The sequence below is a fragment of the Stegostoma tigrinum genome, chromosome 25 (genome assembly GCF_030684315.1).
Source record: "Stegostoma tigrinum isolate sSteTig4 chromosome 25, sSteTig4.hap1, whole genome shotgun sequence".
Lineage (NCBI taxonomy): Eukaryota > Metazoa > Chordata > Chondrichthyes > Orectolobiformes > Stegostomatidae > Stegostoma > Stegostoma tigrinum.
This window is the reverse complement of record NC_081378.1, coordinates 52,700,921-52,720,863: the sequence shown is the minus strand read 5'-3', so window position 1 is coordinate 52,720,863 and position 19,943 is coordinate 52,700,921. Positions and strand designations below refer to the sequence as shown.

The 19,943-nt window shown below is 44.1% G+C and overlaps 1 protein-coding gene across 1 annotated transcript in view; it reads right to left on the bottom strand.

Moving 5' to 3' along the window:
- Positions 1-19,943, bottom strand: part of LOC125463128 (dynein axonemal heavy chain 3-like) — a 556,635-nt gene that overhangs the window by 330,022 nt on the left and 206,670 nt on the right. Inside the window, 3 exon segments of the mRNA XM_059654753.1 lie at positions 3,927-4,066; positions 4,570-4,668; positions 8,050-8,280. Coding sequence (XP_059510736.1) covers positions 3,927-4,066; positions 4,570-4,668; positions 8,050-8,280 — 470 coding nt within the window.

Below are 19,943 nucleotides of genomic sequence, written 5' to 3'. Positions count from 1 at the left end.
ATTCCATCATCAATAGACATTATTTCTGATGTGATGTTCTCAGATTCAGACAGAGGCTAGCAATAGGTCACTTGGCCTTTAGAGCCTTCTCTGCCATTGGCTAAGATCAGGGCTGATCAGAACGGGGCCTCAACTCCACTTTTCTCACCATCTCCCAATGACCAGTAACTCAGTCCTTCAGCCAAAATCTCCACCTGCTCTCAGGTTCTGATCCCTATTGATTGCTTCATCGAATTGTTCTGTTTCAACCGGCAAGTATAAGGAGCTGCTTATATTGAGTTTTGTACTTCATTGATGCGATGTTCATGAATCAAATAACATCTGACTCTAAGGTAATGCTCATTAGCAGAATGTTCAATCTTGTTTGACCAAGTTTGAGAGGGTCATCTTTACTTATTACAAAACATGAAGACCCTTCAATATTTCAAACAGATCCTGTCTGATAGTTGATGCGAAATCCACCTCAAGGCTTAGGATTGTTGCTGGATCCCAGGCACAAGCAAATCAGGAAGCAAAGTCATGGTTACAGAATCTGCTTCTTCAATGGAGAACCCCACCATCCCAGTTTCTGGTCCCTCAGATCAGACATGTTTATCTATAGAACATAGAACATAGAACAGTACAGTACAGCACAGAACAGGCCCTTCAGCCCACAATGTTGTGCCGACCATTGATCCTCATGTATGCACCCAGACAAATCCAACCCGGCCAATTATTACCCCATCAGTCTACTCTCGATTATCAGTAAAGATGGAAGGTGTCATCAATGCTACTATTAAGCAGCACCTGCTCATGAATAACCTGCTCAATAAGGGACCTCTTCTCCAGTTCCCCCATCAACAACCCATAAAAACATGTTGTGGTTTGATGGTGTACTTTGTTACATGGCAATAGTCCCCATGCCCCTTGCTGGGGCACCAGTGAAATCAGAACAAAACCCTTTACTGGGCTCTAATTGTGAAAGATTCCTGGAAATGGAATAGGGGTAATATAGGAAGTTGGAAGGCTCCACCACTATCCTGAACCCCTTTAAGTCTGTTTAAAATCCCCCTTCTTCACCAAACCCTCCATGGTCAGTGGGGCGAGGATGGGAGGTGGGGGTGGGGGAGAATTAAATTCTTGTGGTTGGTTGGCTCACTGAGCTGGTTTGTTGCTCTGCAGAAGTTTCGTTTTCAGCACTGATGATGTTCCCCAGCAGGGTAACGAAACATCTGCAGAGCGATGAACCAGCTCGGCAAGCCAACCAACCGCAACATCCACAACCCGAGCTACAAATCTGCTCAAAAACCTTAGAATTAAATTCTGCCCATTGTGATTGAGATGTGAAAGAACACCAGATGGAGCACAGGAATATTGCAACCGGACTTCAATATGAAGACCAGGGATATCAATGGAAATAATCTGACTCACTCACAACATATTGTCCCATCAGAAATTCATCAAAAATCCTCAGACAACAGTTTTGAAACCCACGGCTACTTCCGTCTCAAAGGACAAGGGCAACAGACACACAGGAACACCTTCACCTGCAAGTGCCCCTCCGAACCACTCATCATCCTGACTTGGAAATGTGTTGCCATTCCTTCAGTGTCAAAATCCTGGAATTCCCTCCGTAAAGATATTGCGGGTCTACTACAGCACATGGTTTGTAGCGGGTCAAGGTAACAGCTCACCACACCCTCTCTCGCAATTAGGGACAGTCAATAAACACTGGACCATCCTGCGACGCCCTTGGTCCAACACTGATTTTTTAAAAAAATCCTGATCACTGCACTATGCAGTTGGCCAGTCTTATACCTTAAGGAGCCCTACAGGATTTAGTTAACTAGATACAGCAATTGTCACACTGCACTAAATAATATTCAAAACTCATTTATAGAAAGGCTGAATATGATCTATGCTGTTCCAGAGTAATAAAAATTTGTACAATGTACAAATGATGCACGCTGGTCCAACAAATCTTCTGTAATTCAAAACTGAACTCCTGTACCCTCATTCCACTGTTACTGACTGTTGCAGGAATTTCCCTCTGGGTAGGAACATTCATTTAAACATATAAAACCAAACTGTGCACAGGCTGGTAAGATTGAGAGACATTTTGGAAATGTATGTTATGGGCAGTTGAAGGCAGTTCTTTGCACAGTTTGGTTTTTATAAAAGCACACACACCACGTTCTGTATGCACTAAAACATTTCTCAGATTATTGCGTTCATTTCAGTCTCAGGCAGCATCATTCAAGCTGTGCTCTGATTGATTGTCTCTTCACAAATCTGCCTCCTTATATTTGGTATCAATATGAATGCCACTGTAACAGTTCACAATTCAATCCAGGCTATTACGAAAAGAAAACATTATGGAATTGTTAAACAAAGACAGGCTTGTTTCAAGAGCACTTTTCACAATATCAACCTCCCAAAGCCAGATGAAATACTTTCACAGTGAAGTCATGGTTGCAATACAGGAAACTCACTGGCTAATTTGTACACAGCAAGATCCCATAAGCAGCTACAAAGTAAATGATCACAATGCCTGCTTTACTGGTAATGCTGGAGGCATACCACAGATAACTGCCTTGCTCTTCTACGCCCTGTGATCTTTATATCCACTTAGATGACTGACAGGGGCCTAACTTTTATGTCTCGATTCAAACTCTGCTGTACCGAGTGTACTGCTGTGCAAGGGATTTAGGACCCTGGAGCAACCTGTTGGTGCTGTCACAAGTCTGCTCCCCACCTGGCACAAATAGCACAGAGTAGGCGGAGGCAGTTTGATGATTAGGGATTTGGAAGAAAGAAGCACATGTTGAAATAGTCTTTTAATAAAGTAGGATTAGAGCCAGATATATCAAGGATTACTGAGTAATGTTTTGGGTTATGATAAACAGCCCGGCAAAGACCCAAGCCTGAAGACTATTCTTGACATTGCATTCTCTTCATCCAGCCCATTGTTTGAACCCAATTTTTTTGATGAAACATAAAACCAATGCCAAAAGAGATATGCTTCATGGCATTACTGACAGTGCAATATTGAAAGATTGGAAATTGATGTTTACTTCATGCCAAGATGGCTAGCTGGGCCAAGCTTTACTAGATGTACACTTATTTCCCTCAAGAGAGAAACAGGCCTCTGGATCTTTATAGGTTGACATCTGTCTCGTTCTTTTTGTGTGGTTATTGAGCCAACTATTTTTCAATCAACTGAAATAACCAAATAACGTGTCAAATTTACTAACCAGATCAGAGATGAGAATACAAAATTAATTAACTGAATCATTGTTAAAACATTTGCTACATTTACCAGTGAAAAGCATTTGTAATTAGAAGGGGTTCTCATTGTTCTGGTTTGACATTAATCCCCTCGTCTCTTGCCTTATACCGACCTCATATTTCCTCATCAGAGTTTGAAATTGCTAATTGCATCCCTTAAGCCTGGAGGACAATACAGTTCATTCAGCTCCAAAAAGACTGTTGGACTTTGAGCCCGGCTGACAGAAGGAGATTTACTCGGTGAGTTTTAAAAAAAAAGTCAATCTACACACTCAGTATTCCAACAACGGCCAGAAAACACTAGACAATGGAGTTAAATGTAAACACAACCAACACAACACCAAATGAACTGATTATATTTCATCACTAATTGCAATCCTTTCTGTGTGACGGAACTTAAATTTAATCAGATTCTGTCATGTATGTTAGACTAACAAATATTTTCACCTGTCTAGTGAAAAGAAATACAGTTTGCCAGTAAAATAGGAGATTAGACAGTGATTTTGCGGATAAATTTATTGTAGAACCACAGTAAATGTCACACATTCTTATAAAAGCAGTTAGTTTCTAATATAACATAAATACAGGCCAAAGCCCCTCCCTTCCACTGCAATCTTTTCAAACGTTTTTGTTTCAATTAAGTAAGAGGAGTTCTTTACCAGTTTGTGTCCACCACTTCGAACATCTTCCCTTGCTGTGGGATCTGATTGTGGATATCTTCCGAGCTAAATATTGGCTCCAGGTACAACCAAGCCATTTGGACACGGAGCCAAGATTCCAGGATATTATGCATCAGCCACTGCGAAAAGACAGCGCACTGGGTGAAGTCAAAATTGTTGCTACCAGTACAAATGTAACAAGAAATGAGACAGATTACTTTTCAGATAAAGGGGATGGCTCTGCAGACGCCTGTTCTCCTCATTTCTGTCTTGCAAGCTTCTGGCAGGTGAACTCTCATCTTGTACAACTAGCCCTGACATTCCTTCTTCCGTTCTAGTTGAAAAAGCACAGTGAAGTAAGAGCCAAGCCTGCTCCTTGGTCGGTCTCACATGGATGAGTTGTTCACTTACTGAGTGACTGCCTATTTAGTTTCGTCTCTCACGATGAAAACTAAAGCAGCCTCAATTCAGTAGTTTGCATGTCATGCTGTTCCCACAGGACCAGCACTGCAGCCCAAGTTGAAGAAGTTACATCAACTGAAAACTGCTGAAGCATGAACGCCAACAGATAACAAAAAACTGAGGCGTGGGATGCAACAAAAAAATCCAGACACTAATTAAATTCTACAAGAAACCAACTTACCAGCTTAGACTCCCATGCTGATATTTCCTTTTCGAAGGAGGCAATAAATGGAGAGCCTTTCATGGTGGTGGATTTTACAATGTGGTCCTCAAGTAAAACCTGAGAGAAATAGATTAGATTCACGGATTATGGTCCTGAATGGATGCCAAGAATAAGATAAAATGAAGAGATAAGTTAGACCTTTACAGAGCGAGATTTGTGGCTAGGGCAGTGATTGAACCTTATTGCTGTTTGCTGCAGAGGCTGGAGTGTCATTTACAAACAATAAACCTTCTGCCTATAGAATCTCGTTTAAAATAGTTTCACCATTGTCACTGTCATAATTTAAATTTTCAAACCTTTATTCAATAAGACCACATAATGTTTTCTTTAAATGCAGCATACAAGCTATTAAATAACCTTCAAACTCCCTATTCATCCTTTTCCTGGTATAATGTAGAATATTACCTAAATGCACCAGGCTATGTCAAGCTAACTTCAAAGCAGACAATCTAAACCTCTCTTCTATAAAAAGCCTGTTTTGCAATAGTGGAATTACATGATTTTTGTCAGGCATCTGCAACAAAAGAATTAATTGTTATCTGTGATGTTAAACCACTAAGTGAGAGAACTCATCCAATGTTACTAGTTCAAAATTTGGGATGATATAATTTTGTTTTTTTTAATGTAAACTTGAGGCTGATTCTTGTGAAGTGACCAGGTGTGATTTTAGACTCTATTTATGAAAAATGGTTTCATACAAATTTGGTTCATTCTTTTTTTTTTAACCAATGAGGAAACCAGGTATTCTTAAAATCACAGGAACAGCAGCTGCCAGTGAGTGCCATCACACACACTGCAGCAAGCAAAAGATCAAATGAGCTGCAATCTTTAGACATCTTCTGATCTCTATTCCAGGCACAGCTGATCTCTGAAGATTAGGTTCAAATCCAGTTACATTCTCAAAACTGAACACATTCTAAATAGTGCTCCAGCATTTGATAAAATCCCACTCCAAGTCTAACGAAAAAAAGATTCACAGCCTCGTCCTTATCCATCAGGGGTAACAGCACAGCACCTAAAGGAAACTTGAGGCATTCCCTCAATTTACACAGTTCACAGAAGTGTATAAGAGTAACAATCAGGTAATCATACCAGGGGATTTCAATTTTTGCAACGTATGTTGGGATAGTCACAGTGTTAATGGTTTAGAGAGGGTAAATTTCTTAAAATGGATCCGAGGATTTTTTTGAATCAATATGTAGAAGGCCCAACAAGGAATGGCACAGTGCTGGATCCCGTTGTGGGGAAAGAAGCTGGGCAGGTGTTCCATGTGGCAGTGGGATAGCATTTTAGCGTTTGTGACCACAGCACGGTACGGTTCAAATTCTTTCTGGACTAGGAAGAAGACAGCCTGCAAAAGATGTCTTTGGACTGGGGGGAACGTAGATTTTATTAAAATAAAGCAGGATCTGGCCACAGTAGACTTGGGAACAGCTCCTTGTCAGTAAGTCTACAGAGGAGCAAAGGGTAGCATTCAAAAAGTAGCTGGAGAGAGTACAAGTCCAACATGTACCCTTTAGAAGGAAATATGGGAGTAATAAGTTCACAGAATCCTGGATGTCTAGGAAATTCAGGAATGGATGCGGAAGAAGAGAGTTAGCAAGTGCGAAGGGAGCATTTCTACTCCATTAGAGATCAAGGACCTCTCTCTATGTGTGTGAAGCCACAGGATATTAGAAGGCTGCTGAATGGACACATCTCTTTAGTCTTCACTCTGGAAAAGGAGAACGTGGGTACGGAATTCAGGAAAAGGGGCTGTGAGGAGCTTGCACAGCTTGACATAGGTCAAATCCCCCGGCCGAGATGAACTGCACCCTAGGCTGCTGTGGCCGAAAAGGCAGGAAATTGCAGGGACGCTGACGTAAATTTTTAATTCCTCTCTGGCCACAGGGGAAGTTCCAATAGACTGGAGGATGGCTATTGTGGTTCAACTTTTTAAGATGGGTGGTAGAGATGAACCAGGAAATTAGAGACAGGAGAGTCACACGTCAGTGGTAGGGATTTAATGCCCACTTGGAAAGGCATGTGTTAATTAGGAAGAGTCAGCATGGATTTGTCAGAGGGAGGTCATGCCGAACAAATTTGTTAGAACTTTTTAAAAATGTGATCAAGTGTGTGGATGAGGGAAATTTAGTTGAGGTAGCTTATATGAATTTTAGCAAAGCTTTTGACAAGGTCCCACAAGGGAGACTGGTTGAGAAGGTTAACACACACAGGAGTGGAGGGAAACTTGGCAAGATGGATCAGATGCTGCCTTAGTCATAGGACACAAAGGGTAATGGCAGAAGGCTGTCTGAGTGACTGGAGACCGATGTCCAGCGGTACACCACATGGGTCAGTACTGGGACCCTTATTATTCGTTATATACGTACATAATATCGATGAAAATATGGGGGAGTGTTATGCAAATTTTCAATGATTTTAAGATTGGAAGAGTGGTTAATAGCAAAGAAGAATGATGTAGGTTACAGGAAGATACAGTTGGGTTGGTCAGATGGACAGGCCAGTGGCAGACCATATTTAATCCTGCTAAGTGTGAGGCGATGCACTTTGGAAGAAGAAACAGGATGACAGACTATTTAATGAATGGTAGGGCACTGGGTAGCTTGGAGGAACTGATGGATCTTGGGCTAAATATTCACAAATCCCTGAGGTCAGCAGAGCATGTAAGTAGGATAGTTAAGAAGGCACATGGGACACTTGCTTTCATCAGTCATGGCTTTGAGTATAACAGCACGGAGGCAATGCTGGAGTTGTACAGATCATGTTCAGGCCACAGCTGGAGTACTGCGTGCAGTTCTGGTCACCTCACTACAAAAGGATGTGACAGCCATGGGCGGGGTACACTGTTCCCCTAAGCTACCTGGTGTCCTACCATTCATTAAACACTCCCTCATCTTGTTTCTTCTTCCAAAGTGCATCACCTCACGTTTATCAGGGTTCACCAGGCTGTTGCCTGGGACGGAGAAATTGTGCTGTAAGGAGAGACTAGCTAGGCTTGGACTGTTTTCTTTAGAGCAGAGAAAACTGAAGGGGGAACATGATTGAGATACGGGGTAGGGGCAAGGTGAATAAAGGGCACCTTTTACCCTTGGTTGAGGGGTCAATCATGAGAGGGCACAGTTTTAGGGTAAGGGGCAAGGGTTCAGAGGGGATTTTGGAAAATAACCTTTTCACTGAGTGAATGGTGGGAATCTGGAATGCACTGCCTGGGGAAGGTAGTGGAGACTGGATACTTTACAAGCGTTAGACAAAAATTGGATGAGTACTTAAAATATCATAACATTCAAGGGAGTGGGACATGTGCAGGAAAATGGGACTAGGGCACCTGGTAGTTATGTCAGTACAGACTCAATGGGCCGAAGGGCCTTTTCTGCACTGTGTGAATCTATGAGATCTATGCTCCAACCTCAGTAAAGCACCTTTGACATACTGCACCTGAATATCGTCCACTGCTGCTAAAATGTTGATGCCAGTATCTTTGTAGCAGGTGTAAGTAAAATTGACTTTGTGCCAGTCTTCCTCCATCTTGCTGAGGGCTTTCTCCAGTGCATATTCTTTACTAGCTTGTGAGCTGATGTGGTTTAAATCCTCCAGGTACTTCTCAAGGCCCAACTGCATGACATCCATCAAGGTTGTGCTGTCACATGGCATGATACTGAATCCGACCTGTGATAAAGTGAAGGAATCTCCTTACACACACACAGTCTCTCCAAACAATCTACACAGTTTCAATGTGGAATGCATGGGGAAACAGCTCCTCATCATCTGGTGTTTGCACCCATTTTTAATTCCATATTATTGCAAAGGTTTTTTTTTGCTTTATTAAGGAATTTCAAAATGCAACGTGAAAACACAGACAAGCACATCAGGGCTGAAACATAATCAAATAACATACCTGAGAAAGGGGAATATGATGCATCTCTTGTAAGGGAGATTCTGAAACTGCTGATGCTCTTTCAAATGAGTGTTAGCAACCAAGAACAATGACTGACTGTGGGTTACTGCACTGAAGTAACTCCATGAAGGCTAGTTACCTATCACCAAGTCACCCTTTATTTATACATGCAGAGTCCTTGACATTGCTCCAGTCCCCTCAGAGCCAGCCGTCAGAGTGAGCAGAACCCCTTACAACTCCTGTTTATATTCGTCAGCCAGGGCTCCCTGTTTAGACCAGGTTAACATCCTCAATCAGGAAACTCATATTCTATGAGGTCCAGCTGGCTGACCCTGATCTACGGATTTGTCAACGGACAATTTGTGAAGAAGGACAATGTCCTGTGTTTACAGAAGGTCAGACACCCACTAAGTAGCCAGTGACCGCAGTCACCTGCTGCTCCAGCCACTGGCAGCTCTGTAGGCCTGAGCCCCTGAAGTAGCACTGCAAGAGGTTTACTGACCTCCTATGAGTGGTCCTCTGGGTCAGTGAATGCATCTTCAGGTGCTTTATCGTGTCAACTACAACATGATCCCTAGCTCACAGCTTCATCACTGCACAATACTCACTCATTCCCAGGATGCACTTGGTCTGGTATATTGGTTAAAACAATAATTGACTGATTATGGCCCTGATGATGCTAATTAATAGCTTGAGAGACCCCACTTCTGCGAGGTACCAGTTGGACTTTGTGACTAATGGATCTGTGGATATTTGGATATCCTCTGGTCCTCTCCATATATTGGAGAAATAACATTTATACCCTGTGTTCTAGCTGGTTTGTAACATGACCTCCAGCTCTGCTCCAGCCTGCCTTCATTTTGGTTCGTGCCAGCTAATAATCCCTTGATCTAAAACATCAGGTGGAATAATCTCTCCTTGACACCAAGTGGAGGAGGGTGTAAAACAGGAAGGGGCTTCACAATTAGCGTTCTACTCAGCTCATGATATATTCACATGTGAGCACAGTACCAAATGCCATGGTAGGAAGTTTTCTGTCCCCTCTGAGACATCCCAGGCTCCAAATTGCATCTGCCAATCTTTAAAAGGCAAGTGGACAGCACTGTGTCATAGTAACCCTCCACCACATTGTATAGCTTGTATCCCTCTCAAGATGTAATGCTTAAGCATGGCACCATTTCTTCGTCTGGCATCTGCCATCCCCCAGCTGAACAGCCACAAAAAGGCAGGAACAACACTGATGAGTTAAAGTTTGTATGCATTGTGGCAAGGTTTGCTTCATGCATTTGGATTGGAATATTTGTTTCAGCTGTTTATTTTTAACTTCTAGCCAAGAGAATGATGTGATGCTCAGTGATAAATGGAAGGTAAGGAGTGACAGTGAATGGGGAAATTGAGCTTGAGGTCAATGCTCTCACACTCAAAGTTTTCATGTACAACCGAACTGAGACTTCCCAACCTCTCATTGGATGGGTGAACACATCCCACCTTTCTCCTCCCACCCACCTCCTGCAGTTGGCCCTACTCCACGTGACTCATGCACATGCTCCCCGATCCAAGAGGAAGCTGAGAAAGGCCGGGAGCGACTGGTTTGAGCAGGCATCAGCAGAAATCCCTTGAGATGTGGCACACAACTCTCTGAAAAACAGTGCAGCTTCAAGCAACTATAAAAAAGAAACTAAACGCTCAGAGAATCAAAGGCCAAAAGATCTCGACCTATAATTAATCTGTAAGTAATTAGTGCCAAACTAGTGCAAGTGGGAAATCTTCTTGTAGCTTAATGTGCGATCAGCTGGAAGATTAATGGAACTCCATTATTGTAGTTTTAGCATCAAATCACTTTTGCAGGTTACATCTCCTAAACCTGATATCCTACTTTGATTAGATTAGATTCCCTACAGTGTGGAAACAGGCCCTTTGGCCCAACAAGCCCACACCTCCCCTTGCAGCATCCCACCCAGACCCATCCCCCTATAACCTACACACCCCGAGCTCTATGGGCAATTTAGCATGGTCGATCCACCTAACCTGCACATCTTTGGACTGTGAGAGGAAACCGGAGCACCAGAAAGAAACCCACGCAGACACTGGGAGAATGTGCAAACTCCACGCAGACAGTCGCCCGAGGCTGGAATCGAACCCGGGTCCCTGGCGCTGTGAGGCTGCAGTGCTAACCACTGAGCCAATGGGCCGTCTAAGGTTTGTAAGGTTTTAAAACAGCTGACAACAGCCATAATGGACAAGGCTGACTGTGCCCTCACAGTGGGGTCTGTGGTGGTCAGGTACACTGAAATGTGGTTAGGGGCACCCAGCAATGAGCAAACATCTCTCCTGACGCAGGATTCTAGACGTGACACGTCAATCGGAATCACCAAAATGGGGCAATCAACATTCCTTACCCTCGAACCCACCGTAATTTACTGGTTTCTCATTAACACTGTGACAGCCCTACCACCTTCCAAGCCCGTGGCAAACCACCAACAAATCTGGTGGGGCTCTGCCAGCGGTGTCCCTGCAGCGAAGGAGGCAGTGGAAGAATGCGTGACATCATCACCTATGTGTGGGGTTCCTGGTTCTAGGAGGGAGTGGAGGGTGAAATGCACGCAGCTAACTCCTTGCTCTTATCTCTGACACCCGCTCCCTGTGAGGGTCAAACTATCCTGGACCCCACTGTGTTCTGATGGATAGGTGCAGTACCACCTTGCCCATTGACACTGGAGGCAGACAGCCACGTGTCTCTGCCTACCTTGCAACCCATGCTGCGAAGGGCCACTGGTACTGCCCCCTGCCCCTGATTGCAGGGACGGCTCACAAGTGGGTACAGCAATAACAAAAGGGCATTTGATGTTCCATCACTGGTCTGATGGAGGCTCCCTGCTGTTTCTCCATCAGTGGGGGAGACTCCAACAGAACTCAACACCGTCAAATCTATTGGTTTTGATGTTCTGGAAATTCCAGCATGTTCCCCAGGGGTTAGAAAGAAAGGCCGCAGTTTTAGGATGAATAGTAGCAAACTGAAGCCAGAGAGAAGAGATTCCTGCTCTCAGAGGGCGGTGAATTTGTGAAATTCACCACTGTGGACTGCAGTGGATGACAGGGCACGGAATAAGTTAAAAGGAGGAGACAGACAGATTTTTAATTCGTAACGGGTGGAAGGGTTAGGGAGAGTGGGCAGGAAAGTGAGGTTGGGTCATGGTGAGATCAGCCATGATTGTACTAAATAGTAGGGCAGGCTTGAGGGGCTGAATGGCCTCCTCCTGCTCCTATTCTATGACTGTAGTTGTTTTAGAATGTCACCCATTCCCCTTTCTGTCTCCATGTTCCTACTCTGTGGGGGTGACCACCCCCCTGAATGAGCTATGTCCACACGCTCCTTCATCTCACTGATATGACAGTGACTGCTTGCGCTCTGAAACCGAGAGCTCAGGTTTCTGTAGCTATGTGCTACATCCCTCACATAGTTGCCTCAGTTACGGAAAGCATCCACGATTTCCCACATACTACAGGATACACAAAAACACAAATCACACAAACAAACATTTCTGAGGAAGGATCACAAGACCCAAAACGTTAACTCTGATTTTCCTTCACAGATGCTGAGCTTTTCCAGCAACTTCTGTTTTTGTACCAAACTGCCCTGCTGTGCCTTAGCTCTACCTCACTTACATTAACTTTATTTTACTTAGCCTTAACGTAATCCTGACAACTACTGCTAAACCTTAATCAAAGTGATAAATCTGATAATTAACCACTTTTATTGGTTGCAATAAACTTGAACTAATATACGCCTTTCCTCCACGCACTGAATTCCCAAGTGATCCCAATTCACTGCTCACTACATTTCACTTGGTTTAACAAAGTAATCATACTCACTTGAAAGCTGTTCATTCTAAAGTCAGAGCCTGACTTTTAATCTATATTTAAACTTGCTAGAACTCAGCATTAAAAAGACAATTCGCCACCTACCCTGTCTACGTTTCAGCCAGTTTAACAAGGCAGTTGCACTTAGTTTCAAGGTTGTTAGTTGGCTTGTCAGAGTCTGACTCCTAATCCATATTGAAACCTGAAAAAGACTTATCAGGATCGACCACCTAATCCTAATTGATTACTCACTCAGGTATAGTCTGCACATCCTGACTGACCATGTGATTTAAAAACCTGTCTCTTATCTAGATCCTTTGATCAATTATAGAATTCCTTCAGTGCAGAAACAGGCCCTTCAGCCCATCGGGTCCACACCAACCCTCAGAGCATCTCAACCAGACCCATCCCCCCATGACCCACACATCCCTGAACATTAAAAACAATTTAGCATGGCCAATCCACCTATCCTGCACATCTTTAGACTGTGGGAGGAAAATGGAGCACCTGGAGGAAACCCACACAGACAAGGAGAGAATGTGTAAACTCCACACAGACAGTCACCCGAGGGTGGAATTGAACCCATGTCCCTGGCGCTGTGAGGCAGCACTGCTAACCACTGCGCTGCCCATTATTAGCTCACTGTACCTTCTGATACAGTAGTTAACGCCAATCAAAGCACCAGCTTTCAGCCGACTGACTGAAAACTTCCCACAATCAGGCAGTTCCTGTTTAACAATGCAATCTCCCTGAAACATACCTGAAAGCTCACAGTTCTATAAAGAATCTGATTCTTCATCTGTATATAAGAAACTTACCAGGGTTGACCGTGTGAACTTAATTCACTATCAGGTGTTGTCACTGGACCAGGGAAGAGTCTTGTGGTGCAGTGGTGGAGTACCTAACTTTGAGCCAGGAAACCCAACTTCAAGTTCCAACTGGCCCAGCAGTGTAAAATAAAGTCTCTGAACAGCTCAACTTAAAAACATCTTGTCACCTGACCAGAAACCCCTTGCTGAGTCCACTGTTGTTTGCCATGTATATAAATGATTTGGATCAGAATTTAGGAGGAGTGGTTATGAAGTTTGTGGATGGAACCAAAACTAGTGTTAGAGTAGACAGCAAAGAAAGTCATCTAAGATCACAAAGAGATCTTGATCAATTGGGCAATGGGAGTTTAATTTGGATAAATGCGATGCATTGCAATTTGGTAAAACATACAAAGACAGGACTTATATAATTAATGGTAGGGCCCTGGGTTGTGCCGTAGACAGAGACCTAGGGGTTCGGGTATGTAGTTCTTTGAAAGTTACATCACATGTAGACTGAGTGGGTAGCATGCTTGTCTTCATTGCTCAGACCTTTGAGTAGAGGAGTTGGGATGTCATATTGAAGTTAGGATATTGGTGAAGCCACTTCTGGACTACTGTGTACTGTCTGGTTGCTCTGCTATAGGAAGGACATTAGAACTTTGGAGTAGATTCAGAAAAGATTCACCTGGACGTTGCTGGGACTACAGAGTTTGAGTCATAAGGAGAGACTGGGTAGTCTGGGACTGGAACGAAGGAGATTGAGGGGTGACCTTAAAGAGGTTTAAAATCACAAGGGGCCTAGATTAAGTGAATAGCACAGGTTTTTTTTCCCCTAGGGTGGGGGAGTTCAAAGCTTGGGGACATATTTTTAAGGAGAGGGGAGAAAGATTTAAAAGGGACTTGTGTGGCAACATTTTCACACACAGGATGGTTCGTATGTGGGATGAACTGCCAGAGAAAGTTGTAGATGTAGGTACAATCACACATTTAAAAGATACTTGGACAGATGTATGAAGGGTTTAGAGGGTCATGAAAGGTTTAGAGGGATGTGGGTCAAATAGTTTGGGGAACTCAATTGGAATTGACGAGTTGGGCCAAAGGGTCTGTTCTGTGCTGTATGACTCTACATCGATGCGTACTTGCTCTTTATGACTGTACTTGCCTCATGACGTAAACACAGTCCCACTTAGTCAATCCCTTCAGAGAAAGACTAACAAAGCAAGGACATGAAGAGAACAGGAGGAAATGCTGAGCATCCCAAGGAGGGTACTGAACACCATTTTAAGTTGCTGAGAAAACCCATCCCTTTGTGGTGTGTGCAGTGACATAGCACAGACGAGGTCTGACCCTTTGGGTTTATCAGTGGGGCAACAGAGGCTGTGGCTGAGGTTTACAGGGAGATTGAATTCCCTGCCAACAGAGAAGCTAGCCACAGCAGAAAGCAAGAAATCGTTTCTGTATGATTCAGAACAGCCTGAGGAAACTGCTGGAGCAATTTTCCCAAATGATTAAGTCATGCTGTCTGTACGATCACAGAACTTGCAGGCACACAATCGCTGCTGTGACTCTGGCAGTCTGTCATTAATGAGGTGTGTTACTACTGGCCTGTTAGTAATCCTGACATCCCAGCCTCAAACTAGGCATGAGTCAGTAAACAGAATGGAAATGCAGGGTGACAAATTTTACCTGCAGCTCCACTGACAAAGTTCTGAATACAAGATATTGACACTGGTAGCTTGTTTTGAGTGACGGAGATGTACAGCACAGAAAAAATGGCCCTTTAGCCGACTGCATCTTTGCTGGTCAAAAAAAAACCTAAATATTCTAATCCCATTTCCCAACACTTGGCCCATAGCCTTGTATTTATTGGCATTGCAAGTACACATCATAACATTAAATGTTATGAAGGTTTCTGGCTCCATCACCCTTACACGCAGTCAGTTCCAGATTCCCACCATCCTCTGGATGAAGAAGATATTCCTCACATCTGCTCTAAACTTTCTGCCCTGATCCTTAAATCCATGCCCCTTGGTCACTGATCCCCATCAAGGTGAAGAGTTCCTTCCTGTCTGTGCCCCTCAGAATTTTATACATCTCAATCATGTCCCCTCTCAACCTCCTCTGCTCTGATGAAAATAACCCATGTCTATCCAATCTCTCTTCAAAATTAAAACCCTCCAGCCCAGGCAACATCCTGGTAAATCTCCTCTGCACCTTCTCCAGTGGTCCCTCCAATCATGCGGATTCCAGAACCGCACACAATACTCTAGCCGTGGCCTAACCAACAATTTACACAGTTTCAGGATAAACTCCCTGCTCTTCAACTCTATGCCTCAACCAACAAAGGAACATACCCTATGTGCCTTCTTAACCACTTTACCTAACTGCCACACCACCTTAAGGGACCTGTGTAAACATACACCAACATCCCTCTGATCCTCAGTCCTTCCCAGGATCCTACCATTCATTATATGATCCCTTGCCTCATTTGTCCTGGCCAAGTACATCATCTCACATTTATCCAGATTGAACTCCATGTGTCATTGATCAGCCCATCTCACCAGCCTGCTTATATCCTCCTGTAATCTAAGGCTCACTGTTTACCACCCCACCAACTTCTGTATCATTTGTGAACTTATTGACCAACTGTCTGGCATTCAACCTACATCATTTATACAAACCACGAACAGTAAGGGTCCCAACACCGACCCCTGTAGCTCCTTACTGGACACAGATTTCTAGTCAGAAAAACACCCCTCAACCATCAGCCTCTGCTTCCTGCCACTGAGCCAATTCTGTATCCAACTTGCCAAATTTCTTTGGATCCTTTGGGCTTTTACCCGTGCTATCAGTGTCTCCATATGGAGCATGATCAGAGACTTCACCGAAGTTCCTCATCTACCCATCTGGTCATCTCTTTGAAAAATTCAGTTGAGTTGGCCTGACATGACTTTCGACAAATACAACCATGCTGACTGTACTTGAATAATCCCTGCCTCTCCAACAGTAGATTAATTCTGTTCCTCAAAATTGCTTCCAACAGTTTTCCCCACTTTGAGGATAGACTGTAGTTTCCTGATTTATCCCTTGCTCCCTTCTTGAATAACAGAATCACATTGGCTTCCTCCAGTTCTCTGACACCTTTCCTATGGCAAGAGAGGAATTGAAAATCACTGTAAGAGCCCTTGCTGTTTCCTCCCTTGGCTCATTCAACAGCCTGAGATACATTTCATCTTGCCCTGGATATTTATCTACCTTTAAGCCAACCAGGCCACTCAGGCCTCCTCTCTGCCCATACAAAAATCTTTAATTGTATCATAGACCTTCTCCCTGATTTCTATACCCATATCATTTTTGGAAGATGCATTAGAAGTTCTAGCCAGTTTTATATTGAACACAGGGTATCGTTCTCATTCGGCTGAGCATCCTCTAACTGTGGTTTAATGAGATGTTAACATGTAGTACTTGGTTCTGGATGTGAGTTTGCTCGCTGAGCTGGAGGGTTAGTTTTCAGACGTTTCGTCACCATTCTAGGTAACATCATCAGTGAGCCTCCAACGAAGCGCTGGTGTTATGTCTCGCTTTCTATTTATTAATAAAGTGAGAGAAGATAGCCTGAGGGGCCAAGACCCTGGAGTGACGGGGTGTTTGGGGGGGGGGGTGGGGACGGGAGGGGGATGCTGACTCTTGGAGCAACGGAGGGGCCGTGGTACAAGTCCCAGTAAAGCGCAACTTTCCTCAGTGCTGCTGAATGCTGGTGAAGAGCGGACTGGAGGCTGCAGCAATGTGGGTCAGTTGTTGCACTTAGGCCTGGCACCACGTGCTCAGCTGCTGTTATCGAACTGTAATTTAAAACCTTTGCAGATGACACGAAGATTGGTGGAGTAGCAGATAGTGAAGGGGACTGTCGGAGAATGCAGCAGGATATCGATAGATTGGAGAGCTGGGCAGATAAATGGCAGATGGAGTTCAATCTGGGCAAATGCGAGGTGATACATTTTGGAAGATCCAATTCACGAGCAAATTATACAGTAAATGGAAAAGTCCTGGGGAAAATTGATGCACAGAGAGATCTGGGTGTTCAGGTCCATTGTTCCCTGAGGTGGCAACGCAGGTCAATAGGGTGTTTAAGAAGGCATATGGCATGCTTTCCTTCATTGGACGGGGTATTGAGTACAAGAGTTGGCAGGTCACGTTGCAGCTGTATAAGACTTTGGTTCGGCCACATTTGGAGTACTGTGTACAGTTCTGGTCGCCACATTACCAAAAGGATGTGGATGTTTTGGAGAGGATGCAGAGGAGGTTCACCAGGATGTTGCCTGGTATGGAGGGTGCTAACTATGAATAGAGGTTGAGTAGATTAGGGTTATTTTCATTAGGAAGACGGAGATTGAGGGGGGTGCTGATTGAGGTCTACAAAATCATGAGGGGTATAGACAAGGAGGATAGCAAGAAGCTTTTTCCCAGAGTGTGGGACTCAATTACTAGGGGTCATGAGTTCAATGTGAGAGGACGAAAGTTTGTGGGAGATATGCGTGGAAAGTTCTTTACGCAGAGGGTGGTATGCATTGCCAGCGGAGGTCGTAGATGCAGACACGATAGTGTCTTTTAAGATGTATCTGGACAGGTACATGGATGGGCAGGGAGCAAAGGGATCCAGACCCTTAGAAAATAGGTGACAGATTGAGACAGAGGATCTCGATCAGCACAGGCTTGGAGGGCTGAAGGGCCTGTTCCTGTGCTGCAATTTTCTTTGTTCTTTTCACTACACAGTAACTACCTATGTAATGCTTATGCTTTCCTTTAATCTTCTTTGTGAGGAACACTACATTTTTTACTCTGTAAGATTTGTACTGAGGTACCTGTAACTAAGATGGCCCCATTAAAAGGCAGCCATTGTAAAATCTTTTCACTGTACTCCTGTATCCTTGTATTGTAGTACAAGTGACAATAAAGGATATTTTGTTCTCCCCATCCCTGTAATGCTGCGTTTCCCTTAACTAATCTACCTAGCCTGCATATTCCTGGAGACTATGGGCAACTTACCCTGGCCAATCCACCTAACCTGTAGATCTTTGGACTGCAGGAGAAAACCAGAGGACAGGGACAGAGCCCACACAGACATGGGGAGAACATCTGCATAAACAGTTGCCCGAGGCTGGAATTGAACCTGGATCCCTAGTGCTAGGGGGTGGCAGTGCTAACCACTGAGCCACCATGCCACCCCAAGCAAAGTGATAGGAAGAATGGTAGACCCAGCCTCCTTCCAATCCAATCCTCTGCTGTACATCCTCACGGAGAGTGAGCATAAGCTCCTGAGCTGGCAAGAATTGGTAAGGCTCAATTATCAACCCATAAAAATTAGGGTTGAATCCCTGAATCTGGAACCATCCACAACTGAGGATAAACATTGGACAAGAGAAAGGCTGAGTTCAAGTATCAGTCAATTTAGGAAATTGCCTGTGAAGAGCAAATATTCATCATTCTGCCATTCCCGTCTCGTTTGGGCACATTTGCCTTGTTCTCGTGTCAAAACAATCTTGCAACATTAACTCTGTTTCTCTCTCCATGGAAGCTTCCAGACCTGCTGAGTTTCTCCAGCATTGTCTGTTTGTGTTTAAGATTTGCAGAATCTCTAGTCCTTTACTTTTATGCATTTATTTCTTGTCTAGTTCCTGCTCCCTTTGGCCCTGAGCCACTGTCTTGTTGTCATTGTCCCACAGTTTGAATGCTGTTTGAAAGCACATTAAGGTGGATAAATCCCCTGAGTATGCATCATGTCCATCATCGGATGTTGTGGGAGACAAGGGAAGGAATTGCAGATGCTCTTGCAGTGATTTTTGCTTCATCTTTAGCCACTGGTGAAGTTCCGGAAGACCGGAGGGTGGCTAATGTTGTTCCATTGGTTAAGGACAGTAGCAAAGACAAGCCTGGAAGCTACAGGCCAGTGAGCCATACATCAGTGGTAGGCAAGTTATTGGAGAGGATACCGAGGGACAGGATCAACCAACATTTGGATAGTCAAGGTCCTATCAGGGAATTGGATTTATATGTGGGAAGTCAGGTCTGACAAATCTTTTCGAGTTTTTCGAAGGGTAACCAAGAGGATGGTTGAAGGTGAGGCAGTGGATGTTGTCTATATGGACTTTAGTAAGGTCTTTGACAAGGTCCCATATGGTAGGCTAGTCATGAAGGCCAGGTCGCAAGGGATCCTGGGAGAGATAGATAATTGGATTCAAAATTGGCTCAATGGTAGGAAGCAGAGGGTGAAGGTTGAAGTTTGTTTCTCAGACTGGAGGTCTGTGACTAGTGGTGTGCCACAGGGGTTGGTGCTGGCACCTTTGTTATTTACATAAATGGTCTGGATGTGAATGTATAAGGCATGTTTAATAAGATTGCAGATGACACAAATTTAGATAAGATTCCCTACAGTGTGGAAACAGGCCTTTCAGCCCATGAAGTCCACACCACCCCTTGGAGCATCCCACCGAGACCCATTCCCCCTATAACCCACACACTCCTGAACACTATGGGCAACACACCTAGCCTGCACATCTTTGGACTGTGGGAGGAAACCCACGCAGACACGGGGAGAACATGCAAACTCCACACAGACACAAACCTAAGGCTGGAATTGAACTAGGATCCCTAGCGCTGTGAGGCTGCAGTGCTAACCACTGAGCCACCATGCCACCCTAAAGCTATTGTTGATAGCAAGAAAGGTTATCAAAAATTACAGATGGATCTTGATCATGGGCTGA